The sequence below is a fragment of the Malurus melanocephalus genome, unplaced genomic scaffold, assembly GCF_030028575.1.
Source record: "Malurus melanocephalus ecotype Western Australia unplaced genomic scaffold, MMel_1.1 scaffold_53, whole genome shotgun sequence".
Classification (NCBI taxonomy): Eukaryota; Metazoa; Chordata; class Aves; order Passeriformes; family Maluridae; genus Malurus; species Malurus melanocephalus.
In genome coordinates this window covers 3004842-3019125 of record NW_026623285.1, presented here as the reverse complement: position 1 = coordinate 3019125, position 14284 = coordinate 3004842, and the positions used below count along the sequence as shown (strand labels likewise).

At 41.7% G+C, this 14284-nt stretch overlaps 1 protein-coding gene across 1 annotated transcript in view; it reads left to right on the top strand.

The window, feature by feature from the left end:
• Nucleotides 1–14284, top strand: part of COLQ (collagen like tail subunit of asymmetric acetylcholinesterase) — a 39104-nt gene that overhangs the window by 13623 nt on the left and 11197 nt on the right. Inside the window, exons 3-11 of the mRNA XM_057365527.1 lie at nt 738–833; nt 3608–3652; nt 4399–4425; nt 5805–5876; nt 8226–8288; nt 9192–9218; nt 9792–9836; nt 10004–10039; nt 10935–11023. Coding sequence (XP_057221510.1) covers nt 738–833; nt 3608–3652; nt 4399–4425; nt 5805–5876; nt 8226–8288; nt 9192–9218; nt 9792–9836; nt 10004–10039; nt 10935–11023 — 500 coding nt within the window. The remainder of the gene's footprint in view (nt 1–737; nt 834–3607; nt 3653–4398; nt 4426–5804; nt 5877–8225; nt 8289–9191; nt 9219–9791; nt 9837–10003; nt 10040–10934; nt 11024–14284) is intronic.

Genomic DNA, 14284 nt, shown 5'->3' with positions numbered 1-14284 from the left:
CACACCATCTCTCTATAAAGCATGWTATGAAAATAAGCTGTTCTGAGCAGAGTGGGAACCATGTGAATTAAACCATGAGCCCTTTGTTCTTTGGAGCCTGTAKTTAGAGCTTTACTGGAAAAGGGCCTTTCACCTGCTGGCTGAAGATCAGCCCAGTATTTCTGGCTCAGGGTCCATCTGCATTTCCAGGGGAGATCACTTTTGTCATGGAACATAAAATAAAGCATTTTRCTCATGAAGGCTTAATTTTTAAGTCAAAAGACCAGACATCCATTGATAATTTCAGGCACTGGYTCTGATGTGCAGTGAATGAATGGCTCTTGTTTAGGATCTTCTGGAGYGAAGTTCACGCTGCCTGTGCCCTCCCTGAGGGAAGTCTCTATTATTAGAGCCAAGATGCTATTCTTGGAGAGGAGCTGCTGCTGGAAAAGTGGGACAGAGAGGGCAGGGTCAGGTCTAAGAATAGGCCAGGGTCCCAAGCTGGCTCAGAGGGGCAGCCTGGCTGCGAGGTGCCTCTGAGAGAGGAGGAGGAGGAGGAGGAGGAGAGGGAGGAAGCTGTGCCGAAATGCTGATGTACAAGCACCCATGAAGTTAACCCCATGACAAACCCTAGACTTCTCCCAAAGGGAGCAAATAAACCCTTGTGAGGCTGTGGTGTGTGGTGGCTGGATTTTTATGTGTTTCTCCAGCAGGCCCCGTGTGGCTGCATGTTCACTCWTGTGTTTGGTGTTTCACAGAAGCTGGATATGGAGGAGTTGTGTCGTGAGCTCCAGGTGATACAGGCGGCCTCTCTGCCCGAATCACCCTGCTCTGCAGGGCCTCCTGGCCCCCAGGTGAGTGGTGCATTTGGGATTAAACCACATCCTTCTCTCACTTGCTCCCCAGTCCTTTCAAAGCTGTGAAACATCTAAAAATGTTTTTTACCACTTAATAAGCATGCCCAACTCTGGATTAATTTCATTTTGATATGACTTTGCATAAATCATGTATGGACAGCACATAACTTTTACCCTATGTTCTCATCCCTGCCTTGCATACTCCATTCTGTTTCAAGGTCACCCTTCATTTTTGTGGAGTTTTGCAGTGGGTTGCGCCCATCAAATATCCCAGAGGTGTCATCACTTCCTTCAGAGGCTGTTTTTCAGTTTTTTCTTTGCTTTAGGCTCTGTTCTCCTTTTCTGTGAGGACAAGAGCCTGTGGGGTGGATGACTGAGAGATACAATGGACTGAAATATCAGTGGAATGCATCCCTGAGAAARCAAATATCTCCAGTAAGATCAGGGACCAGGAGGAGCTTAGCAGGGCAGTGGGGTGGGATTTAGGAGGTGCAGGGTCTCCTGGCTTGATCTGCACCATCTCTGCCTCACCAGGTAGCTTTGKACCAGCCTTTTCAACCTCACACCTCATTTTGTATAATTTAGACTTTCAGAAATCTTCAGAGGAAGGTGAGAATCTTAGAATAACATAATAGTGTGAGTTGGAAGAGACATTTAAAGGTCAAGTAGTACAATCCCCCTACAATGAACAGAGACAATACAACTATTCCAGGTTGCTCAAAGCACCATCCCACCTGGCCTTCTTCTTCTGATGACATGAACCTCCTCCAAAGGGAAGTTTTTAATTAGCATCTCTTTGTTGTGGAGAATATCATGCATTTGCCTTTCTATTCCAGTTCCCTGCAAAGAAAAATGGAAGTTTTTGTAGGGAGATACTTCCAGGTTCTCCTGGGGCACAGGCAGTCCAACGTGTGTGCTGTACCTGGTGCTTTGGGGTCTTCCTCAAGGCCCCTGTGTGCCTATTTATTGCAATCCTGAGCAAAGCTGTGGCTGAGAAGGTAAAAAAAACATCCAAACACTATTTGAAAATTTGTACAGCACATCAAAGAAAAGGGTCATTAAAAAAAAAATAAATTAAAGGCAGAAAGCTTAGCTTTAATTATTTGTATGTCAGTACTTCAGAAGGTAATTGCAGAGTGTGGAAGTTGCAAGGTGATATCCACAAAGTCTTCATTTTATAGAATTATRGAATGGTTTGGGTTGGAAGAGACATTAGAGATCATCTAAYTCCAACTCCCCATGAATGTTCTTTATTGTTCTGCTGTTTTGTCTGTGCTGAGATGTAGGATGAGGAAGATTCATTTAACATGAGAGTGGTGAATTGTGGTCAGAAGTGATGGAARGTGTTTGTTTAGTTCTGTCTTCTCTGTGTTATGACACAGCCTTGCAGTATGGTTGGCCATGGTCCAGAGCTGCTGTATTTGTGAAAAAAAACTCTTGTTTCAGTCTTTGCTAGACTGTCTTAAAAAAAAAAAATCCTTTTGATATGCTCTCTGACTTAAATTGCAAGGAAGAAATTCTATTGTTCTACAAAGTYCATTGCTATAAATAATATTAATCTTGCAATCAAATGACCTATGATCCCTCCAAGAACATTTTWAAATAGATCAGGCTGGCAGGTTTTATCATAACAGCAGACAGTAGGATTAACATGGCTTTGGAATTTTTAATTAYAAGTTACAGGACTGTGTCTTGTACAGTGTTAGGGCCTATAGTTTACTGGGAAATACTTTCGTGACAATGGCCACCTGCTAAGAAATGCCACCATTACAAGGAGACATCTACTAAGTACTTCTRAATTTTTTTCTGCTGAAGCTTGGATGGCTTTCAGAGGAGTTGCAAAAGCTCTTATTGTTCACTCATAGCTGAATTTTAATACATTTTTATAGGAAGAAGAGTTAGATTAGTAATGGTAAAAYGTAGAGTGCAGTTCTTCCCCTGTATATCCTAAGGTAAAATGSAATAAATAAGATACAATTTGGTTCTGACTCTAACACGGTGCATTCTGATATTCACTACTGAACACCTAGAATAACCCTACTAAACTAGTTGGAGTTAGTTGTGTTTGAGGGTCCATTTTGCTCCTATTCATGCACAATTTGATCACTTTTTGGATAGTATAAGATGGCCAGGATCCAAACGTGAAGTGAGTGATTTTTATGGTGACTCTAATGCTTTCCTGATGCAGGCTCATGGGAATTTTTTCCTCATTCATTCAAAAATAAAAGGTGGTCTRTGAATCAAATCATTCTAGAAAAAAAACACTGGGTTTTTTTCTGATTTTTTTTTTGTCTGTAATGGAATTCAAGGTCTCCCTGGATTAAGAAGTCTCCTGAAAGGAGAATTGACCTCATTTGAGAGTGAGAAATATCTTCAGAATTCAAAAGTGGTCGCAGTCTTCCAAGTTCATCCCATCCTGCAGACCCCATCCCACACATTTTGTGCCACTTCCCTCACCACCCCTTTGTCTGACCTCTTTTGCCAGCTGATGTGCTGTCTCCATGTCCTGGTTGCTAACTCTTCAGGACTCTGAGAGCTTCTCAACTTTCATTTCCCCCAGGCTTGTTTCTCTTGCAGGTTCTCCTCATTTGTGAGATTCCCCTGCACTTTCCACGTCAGTCCAGCTCTCCATCCTGGTGTTTGGGGCCACATTCCAACACAACACCAACACCTCAAACCTGTGGGTTCCCTGGTCCCAGGAGACACATACAGGGTCCCTCTCAAGGCACCTCACTAATGCAGCCTAATAATTGTGTTCATTTCCTCCCTAGGGTCCACAAGGAATTCCTGGTATAATGGGACCAAAAGGGGAGAAAGTAAGTGTCTGTTGTTACAGAGTTTGATGTGTTTTTGAGAAGCAAAGAAGCAGGGGGAGGGTGTTCTCTGTTTTCTTTGTCTGTTTAATGAATGAGGAAGCCTATGAATTTGCTTTAATTTGAATGTAAGGCTGTGAAATGGCTTGAAGATATAATTAAAAGTTTAGTCTTCCATTGTTCATTTTCAGTCTTGAAATATTTTTYAAGGCTTCTCAYGGCCGTGACCTCTACTTAGGTTATRCTTTGAGAAAACACCTCAGGTGCAAAAGTCRGAAATTTTACTAATCCAAAGGCCTTTGAACTCCCTGTCCTCTGGGAGGATGTGAGGAGGAGAGCTCTCCCATGCAGTGTGAATTGGATGGGACAGCTCAGGTATTGAAGCTGGCCTGTATGTTAAGTTATGTTTTCAAATGTGCAAAGATTTGCTCCATAATGGTGAAATTATGTGCTTTGTTATACAAGGTGTTGACTGTAGATTTAGGGCTCAGAACACAGCAAACACCAAGGAGCTCTGATACAGTAATTYTTCTCATTTTACCTCTGTAAGCAAAGCTTTGAGAATGAAGATATTCAGAATGTTTTGTTTGGGGTGTTGGTTTGTTTCTTCGTTTTTTGTTTGGGGAGAGGGTTGTGGGTTTGYTTGTTTGTTTGTTTGTTTTTTAATGGAAATGCATTAATGCATTTGCTTATGAGCCACTGTGCTTCACGTGGTTCCTATCACACTGATATCTTCCTTTCTCTGGCAGGGGGAGATTGGCAGGCCTGGCAGAAAGGTATGAACAAAGGTGCTGTCTCAGAAATCCACCTAATATTTAATAGCAGCTGCCAGAGAGGGGTGCAGCCAWCACTTCAGTAAAAATCAGCTAATGTGGAAGTTTAGCCTGTTTGTGATTCTCTCACTGGCACCCAGGGTGGACAGCAGGGAGCTCTGGATGCAGGGCTGGAGAGCTGCCCCAGCTGGTTGGAATTTGACAGATTCCCTGGGTAAAAGTGTGGAGACAAGCCAAACAGAGTGGGACATTGCCTGAACTGCCTCTGTGGACAGGGGAAGCAGAGTATGGTAGCTATCATAAAAAGCATACAAAAAAAAMCCCAAAGCAAAATCAAACTTTTTACTCCTCCAAAGTGTAAACAARGCTCAGTCAGATTCCCCTGAAGGAAGAATAACCATTAATGATTGCCCTTCCAGAGCTGTGGCACCAATGTAATATGCTGAGCACAATTCTATGCTCGGTGACATATGAGCCGTGATATATTGTCAAAAATATGTGCCCCTACATGTGATGAAACAGAATATGTTATCTCAGTCACTAAGTACATCCATTTAATGCAATTAACTTTAAAGAAGACAGAAACGCAGGATGAAATCAGAGATATGCAGGGGGTGGTCACTAACTAGGAAAAGAAGTGCCCTTCTAATAATACACCAAGGATTTTGACACCTTTCTAATAATATACCAAGGATTTTGACACCAGCTACCCATCAGTAATTCAAATAAACACAAAACACATAAACAGAAGAGGTAATTTTCTTTAATCTGTTTTCAAATGGCCAACAGTAAACAAAAATATTGTTAACATAAATTCAAGGGTTCAAAACAACAATGTCTTTGAGAGAGAAATGCACTAACCTACAAGAGCTAAACTTTAAACACAGTACAACATTTACTCTTCTGACTAGAACTAGTAGATTCTGAAAGAGAAGTTGCTCAGGTTGAAAAATAAAACTGTGCAATTTTTATTTACAGTTGTCTGGCCCATGAGAGTTCACTCTTGGCCCTGAATGTCGTGGTGTCACTTCTGAGATCAYGTTGTCAAGCAGTGTAATGCAGAGCAATAGCATTAATCTGCAGCATTTTAGGAGATATTGAAAGATTAAATTTGCAGCAATTAAAACAGATAAATAACTGTATATACATATGTAGTTATTGCTATTCAAATAGTAGATAATAAATAGCTAGCAATATAGGAATGTTYAGAATAAGTTCCATAGTAATAGGAATAGTTGGTTAAAGATTTGGTTCTGTTCTCAACATAAGTTGGATGTGTATGGATATAATTTCGTGCAGGTCTGTTTATCCCCTGTCTGCAGTAATAGTCTGAGCAGGAATGGTGTTAAATGAATCATTGTAATCAGTGTTTTCCGTTCAAGGGCAGACCAGGTCCCCCGGGYGTCCCTGGGATGCCAGGACCAATAGGATGGCCTGGACCTGTGGGACCGAAGGTAAGACTCAAATTCACATGGAACAACCTTTTCAACATCACAATCTGAACAGAAGGGYTGTCTTGGGAAATCTCTAAACAGCTGCTTGCAGGAGGTTGGGAAGCTGCAGCAGTGCAAGGACACTCTGTGCTTGTCCCCTTTCTTACACTGCTCTGCAAAGGGCTGCCCAGGCTGGGTTAGGTAGCCCCACCTTCAGCCCAGCCCCTGTAGCACTTCTTTTGTTGATTAAACACATCAAAGCAAAATTGAAAATGAATACAATGCAGACTCAGAGAGCCAATAGTATCTCACAATCCCACGAATCAGTGTTCCTAAACTGACTGCCATCRTTATGACTGTTCTTTATGAGGATCCCTTTGCCTGAAGATGTACTGTGAGCTCATGTGATCAGGGAAAATACCAGGCTGGTATCAGGGGAAAGAGACTACAAACCATGAGAATGGCTGATCACATCTTTGAAGTTGATTCCTATGCAAACAAACATAAATTCTTGGTTTTTATTAACCAACAGCAGAAGAAATGACAGGACATGCTTTGCTACTGCAGAGTGGCTGCATTGCCTGCATTTATTATAAAAAAATCTTCAGGACAGTCCTTCAGGACAGTGAGTACTGGCTTATGCAAAAGTCATAACAGCTCTTCACAGAAACTGTGATTTATAGGTCTTCTGGGRCTTTGGAGATAACTTGCTTTTCTTCAGTCTGGGATGCATTAGGCAAAAAGACCCCACACAATGCCTAGTTGGAAATTGCTTTTTCCAGTAAATCTTTGGCTCTTCATTTGCTCTGTGAAGGTTGATGTCCCCACCTTAGAGGATGTGATGCAGTAGCTCTTGTTCCTGCAAGAATGATAGTAGGTGACTTGTGAGTTCAGGACACATCTGGGAAGAGATCCTCAAGCTCTTCACAGCCGTGTTAGATGAAGRGCAGCATATTATGGTATGTGGGAATGTAGGCAAGGAACCAGAGAGTACGTAACTAAAAGAAATTAATGTTCACTTTGAATTGTCAGATGGGAAATGGTTCCCCTCGCAAACACGTTGCATGTGCTGTGATTTCTCCCAGCAGGAGCAGTGAGGGCAGAGGAAAGGTTCAATCAACTCCTTCCTTCATAGTCTTAGTGAAGGAAGAGGGCAAAGCAGAGAGAAAACTCATTCACTTGGTCTTTTCCTTATATAAGCTTTGCTTCTATTTATGTAACCCTCTAATTTTGATTCATCTCCTCTGTGCTTTTTCATCTCACTTGTAGGAGCATCTCTCATATTCAATAGTAATACTTCTTCCTRTATCTTAACTGCAAATCCTACTTGCTGTTTGATTAGGATTCTTCTGCTTTTATTGTCTCTTCTGAYACTGATCTCCTCTGTTCTTTAGGTRGGTTCACAGTTTCATTTCTTCTAGTCTTTATCAATTACCTTTTCCTCCCAGAAAATGAAGGCTCCAGTTGAATACAACACAGAAGCTCTCTGTGGTCRCTTCAGTTGGTTGTGTCTCTCTTTCCTTTCTCTCTGTCTCTGGTCTTCTCCAACTTCCAATATTCTTCTTCAMCAGAGATATTTGCTGCACCCCTYTCTCACTGTAAATCTCCAGTAAGCRGAGGTTTGGATTTTCTCCTCGTATCCACCTCTGTGGATATTTGCCTTCTTCAGCTGGCTCTTCTTATCTTCTCTTACTTTGATACAGCCTCACTTCAGTCCCAGTTTCTCCTTCTTCATTCTTTCAAGTCTCGTCTGAACTTCTGTAGGGGCAGCAGCCAATGGGAAAATCCTCTCCATTTCTAGGACAGTGAAAGCCAACWGAGAGTAAGAGCCACTTGTGTTCTGCTGCTAGCACTGCTGCATGTCTGGGGGTCTAGTCTGTATTTCACACTAGATAAAATTAGCTGACAGCAGCCAGGGAAGTGGTTGTAAAGCTTTTTCATGATTTACTGGCTCCAAATGTCTGTTCAGCACATGGTGCCTCTGAATTACAATAAAAGCMGTCGCTGTGCCTCCACAAGCAGCAAAATGCCTTTCTTTTCTGCAGCTCAGCGGGGGTGGTGCTGGGTAGAGACAATGCACCTTCAGGCAGAAAAGGATGCACTGCTGATGGTGGTTTGCTTGCATGTCCTTTCATAACATCTGGGAAAACTGAAGCAAAAGTTACCCACATGAGAAAATGCAAACAGAAGAGTGAGAATAGCTGAGRGTTCAGGCAGAATTCTATTACAATACAGAACCCTGCCTAGAATGCTACACCAGGGTCAGGCTTAGCTGTTTGACATAAAACCTGAACCACTGAACTGTCAGACATTCAAATATGACCTCATCAGAGAGCCACATTCAATAAYTCTCTTTATTGACCCCTTTAGGGTGAAAAGGGAGAGTTGGGTGTGATGGGATTGCCAGGTACAAGAGGACCAATGGGCTCCAAGGTTTGTTAACCAAACACTGCATTTTCAGACATTGGTTTCTAATGCTCTGCTGACAGCTGCTTCCCTCACRAATTTTCTGGAAAGCATTTATCAAGATATATCTTTTCTAATACAGCTAAAAAATATGTYCTACATCAAGCAAGGTTATGTTGTMTGGTTGGGCTTGGCTGTGTTTTTGGCTTTTCATAAAAATGCTTTGGTATAAATTATGGTAATTTATTTTAAAAGCAAACTCAGATATAATTGTATCCCAGTAGAAAAGTTCTGAAGCATATCTGCAGCATTAAATCATGTCTGCAATGTTTTCCACCCATCTCATAAAACTGTGGAGATCATTTTGGTCCCCTACAAGAACTATGCATACRTCCTGACAGTTGGAATAAATTATGTAATAGTTTACTCAAATAAAGGTCTGGAAAGAAGAACTGAACACCTTTGTTTACTCTATGTTTCTTTAAGAGAAATTCAGTTTTATGTTAATGATGACACTAGATTACTTAAGTGCAACTTAAGTATGTTCCATGGAGGGGAAAAAACAAACAAAACAGAAAAGGAAGATTAGTGTTAAAATTACATTGGATAATTAATTGGGGCATCTAATGCTTTATTGACTCTCAGTTAAATTTATTTCACTTGTTTCAATTTCAAAGCATTATCAAAGTGGCTGGCTTTACCTGGCTTTTTTCTTAATGGCTTTTGGGCTGAGCTGTCTTGCCTTTAATTCATTTTTCACACTTCTGTTTCAGTGCAATTKTAGGAGCTGTAAATATTCATTTGCATTTTCACGTTGATGCAATTAATTATTTGTGCTTCGTTCTTTTTCTTCACTTCAAAGTTTGAAAGTCCGGCTTCTTTGGTGATCTTGAAAACGAGAAGCATTAAAATATCTATCATTCCCTTTAGGGTTTTCCTGGAACTAGAGGAGAAAAGGTCAGTGTGACAAYAGAATAATGTATAATTTAACATTTGGAAACACTTACATTAAAAATATAACTGCAGAAATGAGATTGAATTTTGATGGAGTCTAAAGATCCCACTGAGAAATGAAAMCAATAATTTAGAAGGATCCCAGTCTTGTGGCTTGGGCTGGGGTGCTGAAGAAGTGGGTTTTACACCCTACATCCTTGTGAATAAATTGCTACAGTGAAACTGGCTACAGGTTCCCCATCTGCAGCATGGATAAAATAACTCTTAATTGTTGGTCTGGCTTAGGTGATTTGGAATTGAGACGGTGGGACCTGAACTGGGGGAAGTAGCCAACTGGGAAAAAAAAATTTAAAGTGTTATGTCCAGGCAAGGACGAATTTGACGTTATTATCTGGGGAGAATGAGTCCCTTTCCTACAARCCTTACCCTCAATTCTGTTATAATATCAATAATGAACTGTATACCTCACACTGAAGGTATTCCTGTGTTCTGCTGACCTCAATAACACATTGTGTAGGAGAAATATGTTTTCCTTCTCCATGAAATGGTAGTGAGTAACCTACTGTCTCTCTTCAGGGATCCAGAGGTGACAGAGGTGACAAAGGAGTCAAAGGAGACCAGGTAATTTTCTTTTCCAGACCTGCTGCATTATCTGCAGTGCTGGGTCAGTGTTCAGGGTTTTAACTGATATCCACACATGGCACTTGGTTTTTAACTTTCCAGAAAGGTGCTGCTTTGTCAAAGATCACTACACATTTTCTGACTATTTGTTTCCTTTCACTTTGTAGGGAGAAATAGGCTTCCCTGGAATGCTGGGACAAAAAGTAAGTGGGTGTGATATGTTGGGGAGTTGTGTTAAATGCTGAGACAGAGACAACGAGTGGATTCAGGGACTTCCTGGAAATTATAAAGCCTTGAAGGTCCTGTTTGACTCAATGACCAGCACTGCCTGGACTTGATCACAGTCTTTAGATTTTTTAGCTTAGGGGAAAGCTCTCGGATTTAGCTCTTTGCTGTTGTTTATCTTTTTTCCCCCAGATCTTCCTCTTGAGTAACATATCCAAACTCTTCTTTATAGAGTCACAACTGCCTTAATTGCTTGGGTGTTATTCACTTGAAGCTGATAGATATTTCCTTCTTGGTACTCTGAAATAAAATGGCACTACTGTAAATAGCAGTGATAACCCTGACCAGTTTTTATGTCATCATTATTCTGCACTTGAAAAACAATCAAAATTCAGGTGTTGGCTTATGAAGAATATAAAGGTGGATAATTTTATGACATAATCAAATCAYATCTCCGAAATTAGGAAAAGGAAATAATAGCTGCTTTTAAGGTGATTAGAAGATGAGTGAATTCACATTCCTTTCCTTGCGTATTTTTATCACACATGCATCTTGACAGCAAAGCAAGATATTGCCAAGGGCTCAGAGAGTTTTCCTAGCCTTCACCTCTCCAAGTGTCAGAGCATTCCCAATCTCCTTTGGCCTCTTCCTTAGGAAAGGCTCATTCAAAGATCTGTGGCTAAATTGCATGAGATGTTTTTTAACTTTACATTTGTTTTAAAACATTTAATTATAATTTTTGATTTCTGAGAAAGGAATGGTGCCAGCATTACCTAGAGGAATCATGTAAAATAAAGCAATGTGCTTCTGCTGTCTCGTATGAGGCAGATGTAACCACACACTCACCTCCTGCTTCCTTCYCTCCACACCCAGGGAGAGATGGGCCCCAAGGGACAGTCTGGAGTACCAGGACACAGAGGACCTATAGGAAGACCKGGAAAACGAGGCAAACAAGTAGGACCACGATATTTGCTCTTCCTGTGACTCTAGGCATCTGTGTGATTGTGTGGTCTGTGCCCTTGTACCATGCACTGTGTCGCACAGGGAGCGGGGAGAAGCCCTGGAACACCTCACAGGCATGCACAGRCTACACAGGAATTAAAGCCTCAGATTTAGGGCTGGAGTCTGGTCTGCAGCACTCAGCTCCCTGCTAATGCAGCATGGTAAAAGTTGTGTTTATCCTGGATTGGTAATGAACCCACTTAATACAATTTGAGCAGATCTTGAACGATTCCTTTGTATCCTAAGCAACACAGAGCTATGGTCCCAGCCCCACCTGATGKCCAGAGAGCTCCAAATTATGCTAGCAGAGATATATTTTCAGGATTTCAGATGAATTGTAAAGACTAGGACTTGAGTGCAAATTGGATACTGACTCTGCCACTACAGCATTTCAGTGGTCAGTGGGCTTAGCTGGAAATATTTTATTTGCAGCCTTGTTCTGCCCAGCATGGCAAGGAGAGGCACATCCCTGCTTCACTGTTTCTCTGGTGGCAGCAGGTAATATCTGAAATGATAAAATAGCCAGGGAAAAAAGAAGAGTTGGATGTTAGGATGGAAATAATAATCCCTCAAGTAAGGAAGGTATGTGCAATGTAGATCAGCTAGATGACCAAGAAGAAATATTTTTGTCAGGTTTTAAAAGCTGGTGTGTGCTCTTTGCTGGTTTTGAGGGGCTTGCTTTGTTTTTGTTTTGGTTTTTTGTTTTTTTTTTTTGTTGTGTTTTTTTTTTTTTTTTTTTGAACTCTGTTCATCTGTCCTGCCCGTGTTCTGTGGAATATCTTTCCCTAGCACAAGGCAAGAGAAGATGCAGCGCCCGCAGATCAGCTCGAGCACAGCGCACTCCTTATTTGACCTCCGACACTTTGTCACCTTAGACAGTGACTTCAGAAAAAAGTGGTGACATGAGCATGTCATAATTTAAAGCAACAATCAGTGTGACTAGAAGACCTATAGTCTGGCCCTAGAYTGGTGTTTCCAGTCCCAAAGCTGAGTACACAAACCCCTTTCTGGTGCCCCGAAAGCAATCTCAGCATTGATTCAGAATGAAAAAGAGGTTTCCCCTTCTGTAACTGGGGAATTAGCTATTTCCTTGCTTCTTTTCTAATCCTTTGAAAAAACCGGGGAGTGGCATTTTAAGGCGCTGTTGGTCTGGCTGCCACCTCCAAGTGCTGKAGTTGTCGGGCTGTTTGCTCAGCTGAGAGGATCGTTTCCATTAACATGGGGCCATTTCCTGCCTCTCGATCCAGCTGACATGCCTAGATAAAGGCAGCTAAATTAAGCAGGTGTCACTTCCACTTCCATTTTGGGATACGGCTTGGTCAGCTCACGGATTTCTCCAGCTCTCCCTGCCTTTGGGGCAGGCTCTTTCCCAAGAGGTGGCCAGGAGGTGGGAGTCACAAGCCACAGCCCCACTGCTGCTAACTGAGATGTTAACACCCAAAGCTTCATAACCTGGGGACTGACCCTGAGCAAACCCAAGTGTAGTTTCAGTTTTGAGAATGAGGAACGACTTATGGTTTTAGATAATGTTACTTTGAAAGAAAGGCCATGAATATAAATATTGCCAGTGGGAATAGCTTCTCAGAATGCCCTGGGCACATATGAAAAATAAGGCAAAACTTTGAACATCAGCCCTTGCCATTATTGTTTAATCCATCAGTGCTAAGCAGGAGAGCATTCAGCAATCATTCCTTCAAGGCAGGGGACACAGAAAACAGCTTGTCTGACTGGCACTGGCTTGCCCCTGTCAAATTGATGCTGTGTGGGGGAAAGAGATGTCCCACAGTCTTCTTAGGGGCCACAAAATCCCGGTCTGCTGGTTCTGTGTTGCGTAATGTAAGAGGTAATTAGAGATCAGCATCACTGACATTCACATAAATCCTGGAATAGTTTTATGGCTCAGAGCTTACCTAATAGGATTAAACAAAGCAAATATTCAATTAGTTCTTTATAGGCCATGGCAAAATCAGCCTTCCTCTGCTCAAGTGGTGCAAGTGACATCCAAATGTATCCATGGGATGTAACATATTATAGAATAACAAATTATTTCAGCATATATTACTGCATATGTTTTGCTACTCTTGAATTAGACAAGCAACCATTCATCATTTGCCTCTGAATGCACATTAACCTGGAATTGCACCATCTTCAAGGAAATAATCTCCTTTGTTAAAGATAAATAATTAAATAATCTCCTTTGTTATTCTTTGTAAAAGAAAGCTTACATTGTACACATCACTTTTATTTTTCTAAATAACGTATGCTGTTACATAAAATCGAGTCAGATATTTTAACTTTAAACTACGTAATACACTTCTGAAATACAAAGCTGAGAAATCCAAGCCTCAGAAAGCATATGAGCAGGAAGGAAAATATAGTTATTTTTAATWAGTGTCACAGTATTAAATTCAGGAGCAAAAAAATGAGAAGGTGCCAAGGAGTTCTAGGTTGAAACTTCCAAGTGCCCAAGGGTATGGCTGCACAAACAAGCTCCCATGAGGCAAATTAGGGCTGATTTTACAGAATATTAGCCATTATATAGTAACTGTGTGTAAGTCAGGTGATTTTGCAGCCCTGACTGTTGTCTGGCTGCCAGAGGGACACCATTTGTCTGCACGGTGCTGCTCAACACTAACCTGCACTTATAAAGGCAAGCCCTAACTTGGCTTGTGATGGTTTGTTACCATAGCTATACCCAGGGCAAAAGTCAGTCGAGGAGATGCAGGAATGCAGGCTCCTCAAGCACTTCTGACAACACTGTGAGCTTCAAAGTCATTATTCTCCTTCTCAAAGACTGCATCCTAAGATTGGGAAATGTCACTGTGGAAGCCCTTGACAAYTTCTCAGTGATTTCCCCCTTTCTTTCTGAGCTGCACTCACTCCTGGAGAGCTAGGAGAGGTAAAAAGGCCTCCTTAAAGAGAGGCTATCAGATGATTGAAGTGAGTGCAGGGTGATTCCCGACTCCTCCCTGTGACCATTCACATTTGGGAGCAGAAGTTCTGCCCTGGCATTCCTTTCTGCCTCCATGTAGGAGAGGAGAGCCCCTGTTCCCTGGGGTGGTGTCCATGAAGCTCATGCTTTGTGTTTCTGTTGGCAAAKGTCCTGGCTTTCTTTAACAGGAAGMCAGTGCTGGCTGGACGAGTTTGTTTGTCACCACCAGTTCAGCCCATCAATGGGTGTCTCTGAGTTTGTTTGTCACCACCAGTTCAGCCCATCAATG